The 16,186-nt window shown below is 39.6% G+C and overlaps 1 protein-coding gene across 1 annotated transcript in view; it reads right to left on the minus strand.

Annotated features, from left to right (window-relative positions):
- LOC140906389 (suppressor of tumorigenicity 14 protein homolog) overlaps positions 1-9,373 on the minus strand; it is a 28,225-nt gene extending 18,852 nt beyond the window's left edge. Inside the window, exons 1-7 of the mRNA XM_073330260.1 lie at positions 9,290-9,373; positions 7,097-7,164; positions 5,690-5,886; positions 5,548-5,586; positions 4,898-4,977; positions 3,155-3,390; positions 1,660-1,802 (exon numbers count right to left, since the gene is read on the minus strand). Coding sequence (XP_073186361.1) covers positions 1,660-1,802; positions 3,155-3,390; positions 4,898-4,977; positions 5,548-5,586; positions 5,690-5,886; positions 7,097-7,164; positions 9,290-9,373 — 847 coding nt within the window. The remainder of the gene's footprint in view (positions 1-1,659; positions 1,803-3,154; positions 3,391-4,897; positions 4,978-5,547; positions 5,587-5,689; positions 5,887-7,096; positions 7,165-9,289) is intronic.
- Between the last annotated feature and the right edge of the window lie 6,813 nt (positions 9,374-16,186).

The raw sequence follows: 16,186 nt of genomic DNA on the forward strand, positions 1-16,186 counted from the left end.
CTGCTTCCTCCTTCTTTCCAAGAATAATATTTCTGCAGTTATACCCCAAGACACGCTTTGTTCATTTCAGTAGGGAGGCCACCTATTGATTTACTTCATGAAGATAATAGAGTTTTTTTGACAAATTAAACAGAAGGTATATTTTAGTAGTAATGGGAAATACTCTTGCATGAAATTTTTCACTATTACTATAGCAGACTACATTCACAGGTTTTATTCCTTTCTGGTTCCATCTGTGGGCTATGTATAGAAGGAGTAACAAGGAAAGATCAACCCACACATCAGCAAAGAACAACTGTAGTCAAATAAAAAGAGAAGCTGTTTGACCTAACACTCTCATTTGCAACTTCACTGTGGGAGGAAAGAGCAAACATTCTACAGAAGAGGATACAAGAATGGAAAATCCCCCAGTGCACTCTTTGTAAACACAGTGGCCTGCAAAGAGGCATTCACAGACACACACCACACGTGTGAATGTACCTCAACACTGATATGCAGAAACAACCTCTCCAAATGGTCATTGACCTCTCTGAGGAGCTTGCCATAGAATGAAGATGGCATTTTTATGATGTTAATGCTGAATCATTAAAAAGTAGACGGAGATCTTCAATTCATTTCATGTAAGTCAAACAGTTTGTGTATCTTTAAGACTTGTGCTGCACTTGAACTGGTGACTGCAAAGCTCCACTTCCTACTGACAATACTTGTAATCATCCAGTCCCTGCCCCGCAATTCCTATTGACTGTTTTCTTGAGGCAGTATAGCAGTGTGAGAATTAAGAAACCATGAGTAATTGCATTTATGTATTACATTTAAAATTGCATTCATTTCTATGGCAAAATTTGTGTGTCTAGTAATTTTGGGTGCCCACCTTGGGCAACCTTGAAGGGGTCCGATTTTCAAAAGACAGGTGCTGCTGAGCATTTACGTAAAGTAAGACCACTGAGGGTATGAAGTTGGGCATGCAAAAACCGATGTGCTCAAAATTACCTGTCACCTTTGAAAATTTAGCTTCATAGGGGCTATTCCACATAATTTACTCCATAGGGACAAAAGACGTTGGACATTAATCCTATCCATTAATACCAATGATCCCTTATGTATCAGAAGAAGGGGGAAATATTCAGTAATGGCAAGCGAGTAAATAATTATTGGTATTAGTTTAACTTCAGAAGTGTCTGCAGCAAAATGCAGGTGACTCAACCATGGCAACTCAAAGTATTCCACGCTAACCAGACAGAATTGCGAGCTTACCCCATCCACACTCTACCAGTGTGCCTCATACTGGAGCTGGCAGGAGTACCAAGAGAGGCAAGATTGTATGGGAGCCTTGTGCCTCTTTACTGAGATTGCCAATGTGCTCTCTTGGGAGTAGTATATGTGAAGAGTAAATATGACATTTAATGAGTTTGAGCTGGGGCAAATGCAACCATTTGGAGAGATGGTCTAGTAGTAACCAGAGAGGAAGATTAATCCTACCAAATGGAAGGATCTCAAATCTCATCTTCTGCTCAGCTACCTGAAATCATCTTCAGGGAGATCAGAATGGAAATTTCTTTTTTCCAGAAACAATAACCTCCAAGAAGTAATGTCCTAAATTAGTAGTGGCTAAAGTATGACCTTGCCTACCTCAAATACATAATTGATTTGAGTACATACCAACTTTAGGAATAGCTTGGAAGTATGCTTTTAGCATGTTACTTTCTTTTCTTCTGTCCAGTGAGAAGGTGACCAGCATAACATTACTCGATGAAGTTAACCGTATGACAGGAGGACTCCAGGCCCCTGGTACTCCACACCATCTGAAATATATACAGACTGAATTAGATAACATTCTGTATTCCTGTCCTTCTCTGAAATTAGACTGCATTTCTTCCAATACATTAAGCTGAACTTTGACATAACTCCCCTAGACACTTGCTTTGACATAACTCCCCTAGACACATCCCATCAGTGAACTGTTTGTCATTTGAGAGCCCAATACATTGACCTGTAGTTTCCCAATCTTAGATTTCATTTACTCAAAGTGAGGGTCTGGGGTAGTTTTAAGAGATGCAGTCTCACTGCCAAAAGGATGCTGCTAATAGGTACATAGAGATTTGCAGTTTTACAAAGCCATCAGATATGTTAAGCCTGTACATAGTGATAGTACCTAGAAGACAACTAGGCTGGGACTGCATTGTGTTAGGTGCTGTACAAACAGAGTGACAGTCCCCTGAATTTTGGGGGGTAGACAGAAACACACATTCGGTCAGTGAACAAGTGTGACAGATTATTAGTACCCAATAGAAACATCAAAACAAGTGAAAAAAAGTATTTCCCGCACTTGAATTGTACATTGCAGATAGTGGGATTGGAGAGAGTCTCTCTTTCCTTTGTATATACTTAATTTCTCCCCGTGTATCAGCTCCTATTTTTGAGACTCCTGTTGGCAAACATGAGTGCCCAGGTGAGTTCAAGGTACTTTGTACGAGATAAATACATGTAATTGAAATTAAAATGTCTTCTCTGACATGAAGCTTTAACTGACAATATCACAAGCCTCTTGATACTAACATCAACTGAATTCAAGCCAACACATTTCTTCATTGCTTTCTAAATAGTCGAATTACTGCTTGTAAAACACGATGGGTTGACAGCCCTTGAAATTGATCTCTACCCACAGAATGGATACAGCATGGACAGTAGTGACACAGAGTTCTCCACAGTGCTCACCCTGTGTGTCTCAGTGCTGATTTGGAGGGAATGAGGGACTACTACTAGGCAATGAGTCAACCAGTCTGTGCCCTTTTCAACCCCTGGCCTCCTTGCTGAGTGCATAAACAAAGGTGAATGTGAACGCCAAATATTAGCAGATACTTATGAGTCCAGATATCTCTTTGATAGGAACTGCAAGAAGACTACATACTTATTTCAGGTAGGTTACCAAAGAGACCTCACATGGTACTGAGTTCTGGTCACTGCTAAACCAGGCTGGATCTTGACCTAGCCTTTTAAAGCCTGTATGTTTCATTACCAATCCTTTGAGCCATGCAAGCCTCCTTTTTAGAAAAAATAAAAATGTGTTCATGAAAGGTCAGGTAGGTGATGCATACAGATAAGATTTGGTGTGTGTTTTGCCAGAGAAAAAAGTAGCTTTCCTTTATGATCATACCTTGTAATGATCTTGTTCTGAAGAGGAAGAAGAAAATCATATGCAGATAATCTGTGCGATGCACAACTCCCTGGAGTGACACCATGCAGAGTAAGGACTACAAGTCTCACAATATAGTTAGAAGGAACACGCAGCCTCCATTGATAAAAAGATTTCTTGGGATTCAGCAAAGTTAAAGTCCTGTTGTTACCTGGCTTTGCATACAAGTCGAAGGATACCGCTATACAAAAGACAAACTAGATCAGTGTCTGAAAAAATGTAGACAAAAGGGTAAATAAGAAATTAACTGGGGAAATCTCTGTCCAGATCCTTGTGAGCAGTTGTCCACATCACTCAAAGACCACCCCAGCTGGCATTCTTGTCAGTCTCAGCAGAGAGGACAAGGACTGAATATACACTGAAGCCATGCTGTGATTCATTCTCATACCCAGAGGTGACCCCCTTTGGGACAAAGCTGAAGCACAGTGGTATGGTAAGGGGAGCTCTGTGTACCTGGCCTGTGAATATAAAGCCAAATTTCTACTTCTGTTAATCCGACATCTTTCACGAATGCTAACTGCAGTGCTAGAGTTAATTCAGACCAAAGCAGCACTCATTACTTTTAGCATTAGCAAGTGCAATTAGGCCACAATCCGTTCTAACCAACTAAACAATTATCACGGCAACCAAAGTGCACACAAAAGATGAAACCCCCCAAATTAGGGCTTTTTTTCCATAACTCAATAACTTTGTATGTGACCCTCCAAAACTCACCACACGAAACCTAACACAACATAACTGATCTCACTGCAAGGCTGAAAGCACATGTGCCTTAGGTTTAGCCCCCAGTGGATTGTTTTCGTCGTTTCCTTCAGTCAGTTGGGGCTTATGTTGGCTCAGAAGAGATACTCTGCCATCATCTAAATATCTTTCAGGTACAAGTCTCCAGACACAAAAGTGCTTCTCCAAGACAAGAGACCCTTCAGTTACAGATCCGCATCCAATAGCTCCCTCTGGTCTCTCACCTTTTATTTGACTCTGCCTGCACTCTTCTCTTTCTTTTGCAAATCTTCAGACTACTGCTGGTGCATTGTTCGTTTATGGCATTACCTTGACTCCACCAAGGCGGAAACTCTATCCACACCGACATCTGTAGTGTTTGATTATTGCAAGTCTGTGTCCCCACTATCCCTGCCATCAACCCAACATATACAGAGGCTGCTGCAACCTGCCTTCTCACAAATACTGGCTGCCCATTCATTTCACATTCTTCCCAGAACTCCACCAGCTCCCCACTCATCTCACATTCCATTAGCCTGACAAGCCATTTCTTCAGCTCTTGCCATATCATTTGAACTCTCCGCTGTAAAAACCTTGTCTATGCCTCTTCATTTCTCTCCCTCTACTATTCTTGACACTATAAAGAACTTGGGGATACCATCAGTGTAGAAAATAACATACAAAAGGATCGCTAATTGTAACGGCCAAAATTTTCTAAACTGGCTGCCTAGAGTTAAGTTCTTCAGTATATATTTAAGCAATATATAAGTGGTTTGATTTTTCGGTCCTGAGCAGCTCCAACTCCCAGTACAAGTCACTGGGAGCTGCTGGCTCTCATCTACACCTTTGTATTCGGGTTGCTAAATATGGCTTTAAAAGCTGAACATGCGAGAAAGTTTTGACCAGCAATTATAAAAAATACTCTCTCACTTAGTCTATTACAGTATACTCCTGTTCATCCAATTATCTGTACCTCTGCATTACCTGAATCCCTTTGTTGGCCCACAGCATGAGATACTTGTCCTCTGCAGCCTGCATCTCATGGTGGGGCAGAAGGAAGGAATCTGGATAACACAGAGGTCCGGATAATAGGTCAGAGACATCCCACCCACTTCCCCTTCCCCCAGCCAGGACTGTGAAGAAAATCCACCCCTAGTTGTGGGGGAGGCCACCCTGCTGCTGAACAGCTCCTGTGACAGTGCAGTAAGCCCTCTGCAGCCCCGTTGTCACAGGAGTGAATAAGGCAGGCAGAGCAGAGACCCCGTCCAGGACTGCAAGGTGGAGGAGGAGGAGGAACCCCTTACTGTGGAGGAGGCCACCCCGCTGCTGAATGGCTCCTGCACTCTCAATTATCTGAACTCCCAACTATCCAAACAAAATCCACGTCTCCCATGCTATTCGGATCATCAGGAATTTACCGTATTTAATGTGTAAACTCTTCAGGGCAGGGACTGTCTACTTCTGTCTTAGTACAGAGCTTACCGTAATGGGACCCAATTCTCACTAGGCCCTTAAACATTACCAGAATAAATATAATTAATAATTATTATTAACATGGTGCTGCCACTGTTTTATTGTTAAAGAACACTTAGTTTTGCAAGTAGTAAAGTTGTGTATTTAAGAATAGCAATTACCTGACTTCAGTGTCACATCATAGTCTGAAGAATCTGAAACTTAAATTAAAAAAGGGACATTTGTCAGCTATGTGAGCAAAACACAACCTGAAGGAGTTAAGACTTTAAAAAACAAACAAACAAACAACAGTTAGGTTGTTACCAAAAAGCTCCATTGTTAAGAGATCAAAATCCTCTTCCACAGGAAAGGATTCAGCAGAAGAATTAGTAGTCTGAAGTGTATGTTTTCTGATTATTTCCTTATGTTTCAGTGAGGTTAGTTTTTTGAAAGAGTGCACTATCTCTTGTGGTGCCCAGAATGTATTCCAGTAGTAAGCTCGGAGACCATCTTCTCCTTCGCTGTGGGGGGAAACAGTACATTATAAATGGATTTCAGTTGTCATTTTCAGTTTGATTTTGATTAGTTCTGTAGTCTCAGCTAGCATATGTCAATATTAACTTTCTGCACAACTGTTTTGCTACTGCTGTATATAAAGGTACAAAGCCCTCTTCTTGCAAAGTTCCTCTTTTCCCATAGACTAGACCGACAGAAGTTGGATACAGACAGATCCATCACTAAAACAGTGAAGCATGAATGCTGAGAACAATTCCCTTGAGGAGAAATCCTTTTAAACTGTTCTATAGACTCATAATTACTTTTTTATTTTATTTGCCATCATGTATTCAAACTCTAGAGCAATTTTTCCTAAGGGCCACCTATGTGGTGGCTTTTTGATAAACTTTGAATTGCCTTGTCTGCTCCCATTGAAGTCAATGGTAAAACTCCTGTAATACTATGAAGTCAAGTTTCATTTGCCTTTTGAAAAATGCCACCACAAAAGTATATCCATATTCTGCCCAGCCAGAGAACCACACAGTCCCTTGTTCAAATTATTTGTATGAAGAGGAAAAATAGTCTGTGTGCATATGTACATGAAGAAGCCATGGCTGGATCAACCGATTTATATGCACAAAAAGGCAGATGATCATGCCTCGTGATCGCTAGACTCCATCCCAAAATGGCCAGTAGCTCAGTCTTTCAAAAAATTACAGATGGAAATGACTGTAGGACCATTCTACTCTGTGTGCTGGTTTTCCTGGCAGGTACAGTGCCCCACCAGAATGTACCCCTGTATATTTTGTTTTAGGACGTCAGAAAAGGTGTTGCATTGGAAGGCATCTTACATAAACAGGTTATTCAAAAGAGTGGAAGAGAAAGAAAAATGTCTGTTGAAAACTACTTTATAAGATCTGAAGTAGGTGGATATACTTAAAAGCAATCCCTTCAACCAGCATGAAACCAATCCACAACCAACAAACTTGGATTTTGTCTAATAGTTTTCCTCAGTAACAAACAAAGTATTGAAAGCAAAAACCTTAAGTATTTATCTCATAGCATTTACCCCTTGGTTTTAAGTATGCTACAGTACTTGGCTTTATTTCCCATATTATAAAATTCTACATATCCCTCCCAGGAAAGCCATTAAAAACAACACACACCGCAAAACACACACGCACACACACACACACACACACACACTTTATTTAGTACATCTAGAAAAGGACTTACCTAAACGCAGCAACAACAGATTTCAAGTAATATCTCCCTAACGTAGAAGACTCGTATAGTTCTGAAAACTGACAGTTAAATAATTAGAAAGCTAAATATAAGAACAAAAGAAATTGTTAAATTTGATTGTCAGCTAATCACAAACTTTTTGAAGAATCATGCCATAAACACTTCACCAGTAAATTGCATTTGAAAGTGACTACATAGTATAAAGCGTTTCGAGTCAGGTAAGAATGGTAAGCAATGTACACATTTCAACTTCCATTTCAGTTTGAACAAAGTTGAAATGAACTCTTCTTTAGCCAAGAAAAAAAAGTGTGTGTGTAAGGAAATATAAAAAAATTCAAAACTAGATTATGTGTTTTAATTATTTAAACTCTGTGACATTTCTGGTTTATAATCCAGTCACGGACAACTCATGTCGGCCATGCACAAAGCAGTTTTGAGACACAAGATTAACTCTGTTGGGAAATACAGGCTAACAGAGGGCGGCTTTGTGCTTAAAGCCCTCTGTTAGCATGGACCCAGGAAACAGCATTGATCTCACAAATACAAACTTGTATGAGAAGCGCAAGAAAGCAAGCATTGTTGTGCTGGTGAGGAGTGGGGAACCAAAAAAGAGTTTGTGCAATAATTTAAAACTGTAATTAAAAAAACCACACCCAAGCAGCAACAAATCAATACAGGGTATCTAGGCTGAAAAAAAAATTCACTTATAGTTCTTTTATAAAAGCTGAATGCTTTCAGCTTTGAACTACCCTTTTTTAAAAAAACAACAACAAATATTGCTATTTAGTGTAAGACAACAAGGTTGAATTTGGCTAGTTACATTCCTAATGCACTGTGGCAGTGTAACAAGTTTAATTGTCTCCCATCCACTTGCCCTGTCTTAAAGAGGGCACTTGTCTTAAGCTTTGTAACTTGACTCTCTCCCAGACTAATCCTCGATTTTATTACTTTGAAAGAAAAGAACAAATACCCATGACTCAAACCTCAGCTTTCTACTATACCTTTGAATTTTGAAGAAAGGATTTCAACGAAACAAGTGATAAAATATTTTCGAGTTATAGGTTATGTCACCTGTGAGTACTTACATAGTTCTGGATTGCTTCTGCTTGCCTTATAAATTTCTGTGACTTTGGATCAGTGAGGTCACTTGTATAGGTCAAGTTAGGTATTTCTACACTTCCACCAATATAGATAAAGGAGAATGCTGGAGCTACAGAAACAGGATCATGCATTAGCAAGGGTAATAGCCTAGCCTTGCTCCAAACATTCAAGAACCAGATGCTTGTGAAAGAATTGATTTAACCTTGATGTTACTCAACAGAATTATGTGAAAATAAGGCATGTTAATTAATCAAACTATTGCCATTCAGTGGCCGAGGATAATACTTAATATAGAATAACACTGTATTTGTAGGGGAGTAGGCAGCACCCAGGTGTTGGATTTCTAGCTATACATTCAATTTGCTAAAAATCAAAGTTTCCAACATCACTGGCTCACAAGGATAGAAATTGGATGAGTTTAGGCTGGGATTTGAAAAGGGCGAGTTTCTATAGGATCCAAATCCCACTGCAAAGATGACTGAATTGCAGTGGCATGCGGGCACTAACTCCCTTAATTGTAGCCCTACTGATTATGGAGTCTACCAAGTGTCCAAGCACAGTCCACACCGTCATGAGTCTCGAACTCCTGCTAATCAACACATAGTTGAATTAACATTAACTCATCAGCCTACTTTTTAAGTTGTGCCTGTCCAAACACGGAATGGATTCAGCACTTAAATGGGTATTGAAAAATAAATGGGGTTATTGAGGAATGGCACTTACATAATGAACAGTACAGGACCAACACGAGCACAGTGACTGCTAAAGAAATCAGAGGTAACATTCCTAGAAGCCATCTTCTCCAGAAATGCAGATTCATCTGTTTGAAGAAAGAGTGTTGCACACATGAGATTTCTTTTTGAGGAGACTGGAGATGAGGAAGATTTGGACTCTGTCAAAGAAAAACAAGTGGGAAATATCAATATCTCAGACAACAAATCAGGTGCTGTTTTCCTTGCCCAATTTATAACTCTTGCTTCATTTATGAGCTGTTTTCCAAACGTGAACACAGTCAGCTACATCCCCAAGAGTAAAACATGTTTATTGTGCTTTGTGCAATAAAGCTTAGTTGCAATCGCTTACCTGTCCAGATCCATGTTCAGAATCACTGGGAGCGGGTATGTTGTATACCACAGGGATCCGTTTGGAGGGGAAAGACTGCATCATTATGCTTCAAAAGACTTGCTTCTGACAATTCGAAACATCAAAATCCTGAAAGGAACTTGAATAAGGTGCACTTTTTCCTACTGCCTCTCTCATTTCACCTTCGGCATACTGCTTAAAGAGAGAGCCAGTCTGCGTTCAAGGTAGGTGGGAAGGAAGAGTCATCACTGCTGTAACTCTTTGTTTTCCACACAGGCTTAATAGATCCCTCCAAAGGAATGATAGATCTGTTATTCCTCTCCCTTAGAAATACATGAGCTAGAGAAACTTTCAGTTACTTTTCCAAACAGTGTGTGTTCAATAAATGATCAAAAACAAATTAAATCCAAGCTGATTTAAATGCAGCAGCTTCTGTTGAACACCTGATAGAAACCCTGGAGATATTCACAGGAATCTGTGGCGCACCATTTCTGAGGAAAATGGACTTCTACAATTCTGAACAACAATGTAGTGCCTATGGCACAGAACAGAAGTACTAACAATACTTTTCTTAGTGTTCAAGTTTACCTTTTTGGAGTAAATTGATTTACTGCAACTGAAATGAAATTCCGCAAGTCAATAAAGAAAATGGAGGCAGAGATGCTGAAACTAGCAGGTGCTGGGGGTGCAGCAGCACCCTCTGGCTTGGAGTGGTTCACATCACATACAGGGTTTACAGTTTGGTTCAATGGCTCACAGCACCCCCACTATACAAACCATTCCAGCGCCCGTGAGCGTAGGGTGCTTAAAATATTAAAGGTCCTGGTACTAAAGTCAATTCAGGGAAAAAGTAAATCCAAAAGTGATAGAATGCAGAAGGAATTTGCTTGAATGCAATCTAGTCCCTCTCATGACTCAGGAATGCAAAAAAGAACCACACAAACGTTTCTCTTTCAAGTCCTCCTCCCCTTTCCACCTACTCCCATTTTATACCTGGCTCGCTGATTGACTGGTATTTGTCTGACTTAAGTTAGAAGAAACTTTGAGATAGAAGAAATGCATTAGGGAAGAAGGCCTCTTAGATTTTCTTTTTTTTTAAATAGTGTTAGCCCTAAATAAACTAAACGATACTCACAAAGAAAAATGCATGAGAAGCCTTGTTTCTAGTTTATAGTACCCAATTTGCTGCAGTCATTACTTAGCAAAAATGTACATGGATTTTTAATGACTTTTGCATAAGTATGGTCTACAGATCAGGCATATAGCTGGTTGAATGCAAAACAATACTTGACCATCCTACTAAAGTTCAGCAAGATCCTTGCATAAAAACTAGTGTATGTGCAAACTATTAAACATTATACTCAATTTAGGGAAACTGAGGCTGAGAAGTATGGTGACTTTCTTAAGGTTACATAGGGAGCTGGAATAGAAACGGGAGTAGTTTGAATTCGAATCCTTTGCTCCGGCCACTTAAACTTATCCCATTTTAGGAATTTGTAAACTACAAAGGTTCGGGCCCTATAGATTAGAGAGGAGTAAATTATAATTCCCTACACCGTAATTTATTAGTTGCATGGAGATTTAAGATTCAGATTTCAAAGATGCAAAGCTCAACTAAGTGCCCAAATCCCATTTGGTCCTCTCATAATCTCCCCTTTAGGGCACGTTTCAGTTCTACCCTGATCATTTATCTGCTGGAGTTTATGCATCAGGTAAGAGTGAAATCACAAAGGCATGTGGACATGCGTAGGGAGGCTTCATCAAAGAAATAGGTTTAAAGATAGGGTTTGGAGAAGAAGGGCAATAATATGCAGGCACTACAGTGCCTTAGAGCTAGCATACCATTTAGTGAAAAAGCAAGCCTCAAAGCTGCTTGTAATTTAGATATAACCACCACTATTCAATGCCTCAGAGGAGGTATTGCTATTCCATTGCACATTTTAAAACTTTGGTTTTGAATTGGTTCCTTCTTCAGAGTACATTTAAGAATGATATGAAAATGTATTATATTAAGGCCCCGATCCTGAAAAGCCTCATAGACTTTAACAGCACTGTTCAGTGCACACATTTAAATATGTATTTATTAGGGCTGTCGATTAATCGCAGTTAACTCACACAATGAACTCAAAAAATTAATCACGATTAATTGCAGTTTTAATCCCACTGTTAAACAATAGAATATCAATTGAAATTTATTGAATATTTTGGATGGTTTTCTACATTTTCATATATAGTATTCTGTGTTGTAACTGAAATCAAAGTGTATAAATATTTGCACTGTAAAAATGATAAACAAAAAAATAGTATTTTTCAATTTGCCTCATACAAGTACTGTAGGGCACTCTCTTTGTCGTGAAAGTGCAATTTACAAATGTAGATTTTTTTTTGTTACATAACTGCTCTCAAAAACAAAAGAATGTAAAACTTCAGAGCCTACAAGTCCATTCAGTCCTACCTCTTGTTCAGCCAATCACTAAGACAAACAAGTTTGTTTACATTTACAGGAGATAATGCTGTCCTCTTCTTATTTACAATGTCACCTGAAATGAGAAAAGACATTTGCATGGCTTTTTTGTAGCCAGCATTGTAATTTATGTATCAGATATGCTAAACATTTGTATGCCCCTTCATGCTTCAGCCACCATTCCAGAGGACATGTTTCCATGCTGATGATACTCATTAAAAAAAAATGAGTTAATTAATTTTGTGACTGAACTCCTTGGGGGAGAATAGTATGTCCCCTGCTCTGTTTTACCCGCATTCTGCCATATATTTCATTTTATAGCAGTCTCGGATGATGACCCAGCACATGTTGTTCATTTTAAGAACCCTTTTCACTGCAGATTTCACAAAACGCAAAGAAGGTACCAATGTGAGATTTTTAAAGATAGCTACACCACTCGATCCAAGGTTTAAGAATCTGAAGTGCCTTCCAAAATCTCAGAAGCATGAGGTGTGGCGCATGCTTTCAGAACTCTTAAAAGAGCAACACTCCGATGTGAAAACTACAGAACTTGAACCACCAAAAAGGAAAATCAACCTTCTGCTGGTGGCATCTGACTCAGGTGATGAAAATGAACATGTGTCAGTCTGCACTGCTTTGGATGGTTATCGAGCAGAACCCGTCATCAGCATGGACGCATGTCCCCTGCAATGGTGGTTAAAGCATGAAGGGACATATGAAACTTTAGCATATCTGGCACATAAATATCTTGTGACACTGGCTACAAAAGTGCCATGAGAACACCTTTTCTCACTTTCAGGTGACATTGTAAACAAGAAGTGGGCAGCATTATCTCCTGCAAATGTAAACAAACTCATTTGTCTGAGCGATTGGCTGAACAAGAAGGAGGGCTGAATGAACACTGAATGCTCTAAAATTTTACATTGTTTTATTTTTGAATGCAGTTATTTTTTGTTCATAATTCTACATTTGTAAGCTCAACTTTCATGATAAAGAGATTGCACTACAGTACTTGTATTAGGTGAACTGAAAAATACTATTTCTTATGGTGTTTTTTTACAGTGCAAGTATTTGTAATCAAAATTAAATATAAAGTGAGCACCGTACACTTTGTATTCTGTGTTGTAATTGAAATCAATATATTCGAAAAATGTTGTAAACATCCAAAAAATATGTAAATAAATGGTGTTCTATTATTGTTTAACAGTGCGATTAATCAAAAAAAAATTTTAATTGCTTGACAGCCCTAGTATTTATGTCTTTGCAGGACTAGAATCTTCTATTTCAAGTTGAATGCTGGAGCTAGTTGCAATTTTTCCTCAATGAAATTGCTCAAAATTTGGCCTTTTCAAATATGGATTCAAATGTTTTTAACAATTAATTTATGTATTTTACAGTTTTTCAACAAACTTTAAATGAAATGTTTTTTCTGGCAGCTGTCCCAAAAATATTTCTCCCCCCTCCCCATTTCTTCAAGTTTGTTGAAAGGTTTTTTCCTTTTGTTTCAAAATTGCCTGGTTTGATCCATCAGCTTAGTGAAATTTTCCTCTCCCCACCCCAAAGCTAACAAGTTTGATTTTAGAATGTTTCCCCACTTATTAATCCCTTCCTTCTTCCCCCACTCCCCCCTACCAATCATTTAAAAATATTCATTTAAAAATCATTTAAAATATTTATCATCATTTAAAAATATTTATTTGAGCTCATGCTCAAATAAATTGGTTAGTCTCTAAGGTGCCACAAGTACTCCTTTTCTTTTTGCGAATACAGACTAACACAGCTGCTACTCTGAAACCTGTCAGAATAAACAGTTTCAAATTTGCATAACATCCACAAAATTTAATTTTCATTCTGCAACCAGGTCTAGTAACTATGCCCCATATCAGAATATATAAAACTTGTTTTCACAAAGACAATTATTATTAGTAGTAAATCACAACTATAACAATATACAATTTATTAATTATTATCATTATTATTATTATTAAGCACTGCAATAGTGTCTAGAGGCCAGAGCTCATTAGTGCTTAGCAATGTACAAATACATAACTCATCATCACGAATGAAAATATTGGCCTATAAAATTAGTATCAAATATAACCAATCCATATATAAATTGGTATAGGCATATTTTGAGATCTAAACCTTCAGACTGTCGTAACTGGTAATACTCATAGTAGTAATCATTATTTCTTATGATGGTAGTATCAGCATCTAAGTAGACAATCTACAAATTAAGTACTGGTGTCAGAATCCAACCTAAAGTCAAAATGATGAGCAGTAGATTTTAGCATGTCTAAACTAGTTCTGGGATTAGAGTCTTCACCCTCAATATTTTAAACATTTTTTTAGTACACGCTACATCTAGATGTCCGACACTTTCAGTGTAAATTCAGGATAAAAGCCTCATATTCCATTAGATTGTATTCATAACACTTTTTATTCATTCTTGACAAATATCTGTAGTAGCAATTGTGTTCTCAAGAGCTTTTAGAGAGAGAAAAAGTGTCAAATACTGTACAAACACAGGCACACGAGCACTCTTGCAGGGAGGGGTTGTCAGCTGTTTTGAAGCTGCAGTTCTCAGCCAGCAGAGCAGAAGGACTTATTTCTCCCGGTCAATTAGTATACTTGTTCCATTGATAGGTAGTCACCAGTAGATGGCCAATGATAATCCCTGGAAAGTGGCTTTTGGAATTCAGACTGCTGGTGTCTGAGAAGGAGCAAAAAGAAAATGAAACTCGTCTACTATCATTTATCCTCTTTTACTCTCAACTCTTCTGCCATGCTTTTCAACGTCAGTCTGGTCTCCTTCACTTGATGTTGTCTTCTTGCTGGAAGAGGTGAAGAAAGGAAGATTAGTGGGCACAAATACTAAGGTGGATGCTACTTCATGCTCCCACCATGCAGGACATCAACAGCTACGGGGAATGGATTGATTGTGACATAAGTACTGATCTTATCTCCTGCTTCCTGACAGAAGGCGCCATTACTGCTGATTGTTTAGACTATTACCAGGTAATATTGGAGAAATGGGAAGAACAAGGAAAAGACTCACAGGTCACAAGAAAGACTGGATTGATTTCCTTTGGCTGCTCATTGGCCTGGCTTTTCTTTTTGTTTTTGCATGCTTGTAGAGAAATACAGCTGCTGCCATGGGACCCAACTCTTCCTCTTGTTTGCACTAAGACTGGTTCTTGCTCACCTGCTCAGAGTCAAACTGATTGCCATGTGTGGGGTCAGGAAGGAGTTTTCCTCAAGGTCAGACTGGAAATGACCTTGGGTTGTCTTTTTTTTTTTTTTTGCCTTCCTCTGCAGTGTGTGGGCCTGGGTCACTTGCCAGGATTATCTGGTTATATCTCACTTAATCATTTCCCTGCCATTGCAGGGGCCTCAAACACAGGTGCACCTTGGTCCCTCCTATTCTCTGCCTGTGGCACATAATAGTCTAGTCTCCTGTGGGCTGTAATCTCATTTTGGTTGTTGAGTTAGTGTCTGGATGCTGGGTGGTGGCCTGCGATACACAGGAAGTCAGACTAGATCACGGGTCTCAGACACATGGAGTTATTTCCTATGGCCGCCAAACTCCCCTCACCTGCCGCCTCCCCTCCCCCCCCAGTGCGCCGCGTCCCTGCTCCTCTGCCTACCTCCAGGCACTTCCCACCACCAAACAGCTGTTTGGCAGTGCTTAGGGCTTTCCAGCAGGCAGGGGGGAAGAGCGCTATGGGGAGGAGGCGGGGAAGAGGCGGGGCCGTGCCCAGGATTTGTGGAAGGGGTTGGAATAGGGGCAGGGAGGGGGCGGAATTGGGGTGGGGACTTTGGGGAAGGGTTCGGATGGGGCGGGGCTTCATGGAAGGGGTGGGGCTGGGGCAGAGCGGGGCAGGTGTCAGTGATGTGCCCCTCAGGCCAATGTACTAGTCCTCATGTGGACCGCGTGGTGATTTAAGTTTCAGAGTAACAGCCGTGTTAGTCTGTATTTGCAAAAAGAAAAGGAGTACTTGTGGCACCTTAGAGACTAACCAATTTATTTGAGCATGAGCTTTAAGTTTGAGATTCCTGGGCTAGATGACCTGGTGGTCCCTTCTGGTCTTCAACTCTATGACTCTTCTGCCAAAACTGCACAATTGTTGTGACTTGCATGGTCATTTCCCATTGCAGTCATTGCTCTGTCCATATTGCTTTCAAAAGTTGACACTTATTCATCCTAGCATGCCTGTGGTCTACCTTAAACATCCCTTGCACTAGGCTTTCCAGACATGCGAAATACAATCTCACCCTCCAGCTGAACAGATGCCCTGTATTTTCTATTGCAGCAAGTAGAATTTGTGGACCTTTTGAAGATAAGGCATTTGTGTGATCTGTGATGCATACAAAAAAATTGAACTTCCACCAACTTTTATTAATATGATTTTAATGGAGATAATCCAGATACA

The sequence above is a fragment of the Lepidochelys kempii genome, chromosome 1 (assembly GCF_965140265.1).
Source record: "Lepidochelys kempii isolate rLepKem1 chromosome 1, rLepKem1.hap2, whole genome shotgun sequence".
NCBI lineage: Eukaryota > Metazoa > Chordata > Testudines > Cheloniidae > Lepidochelys > Lepidochelys kempii.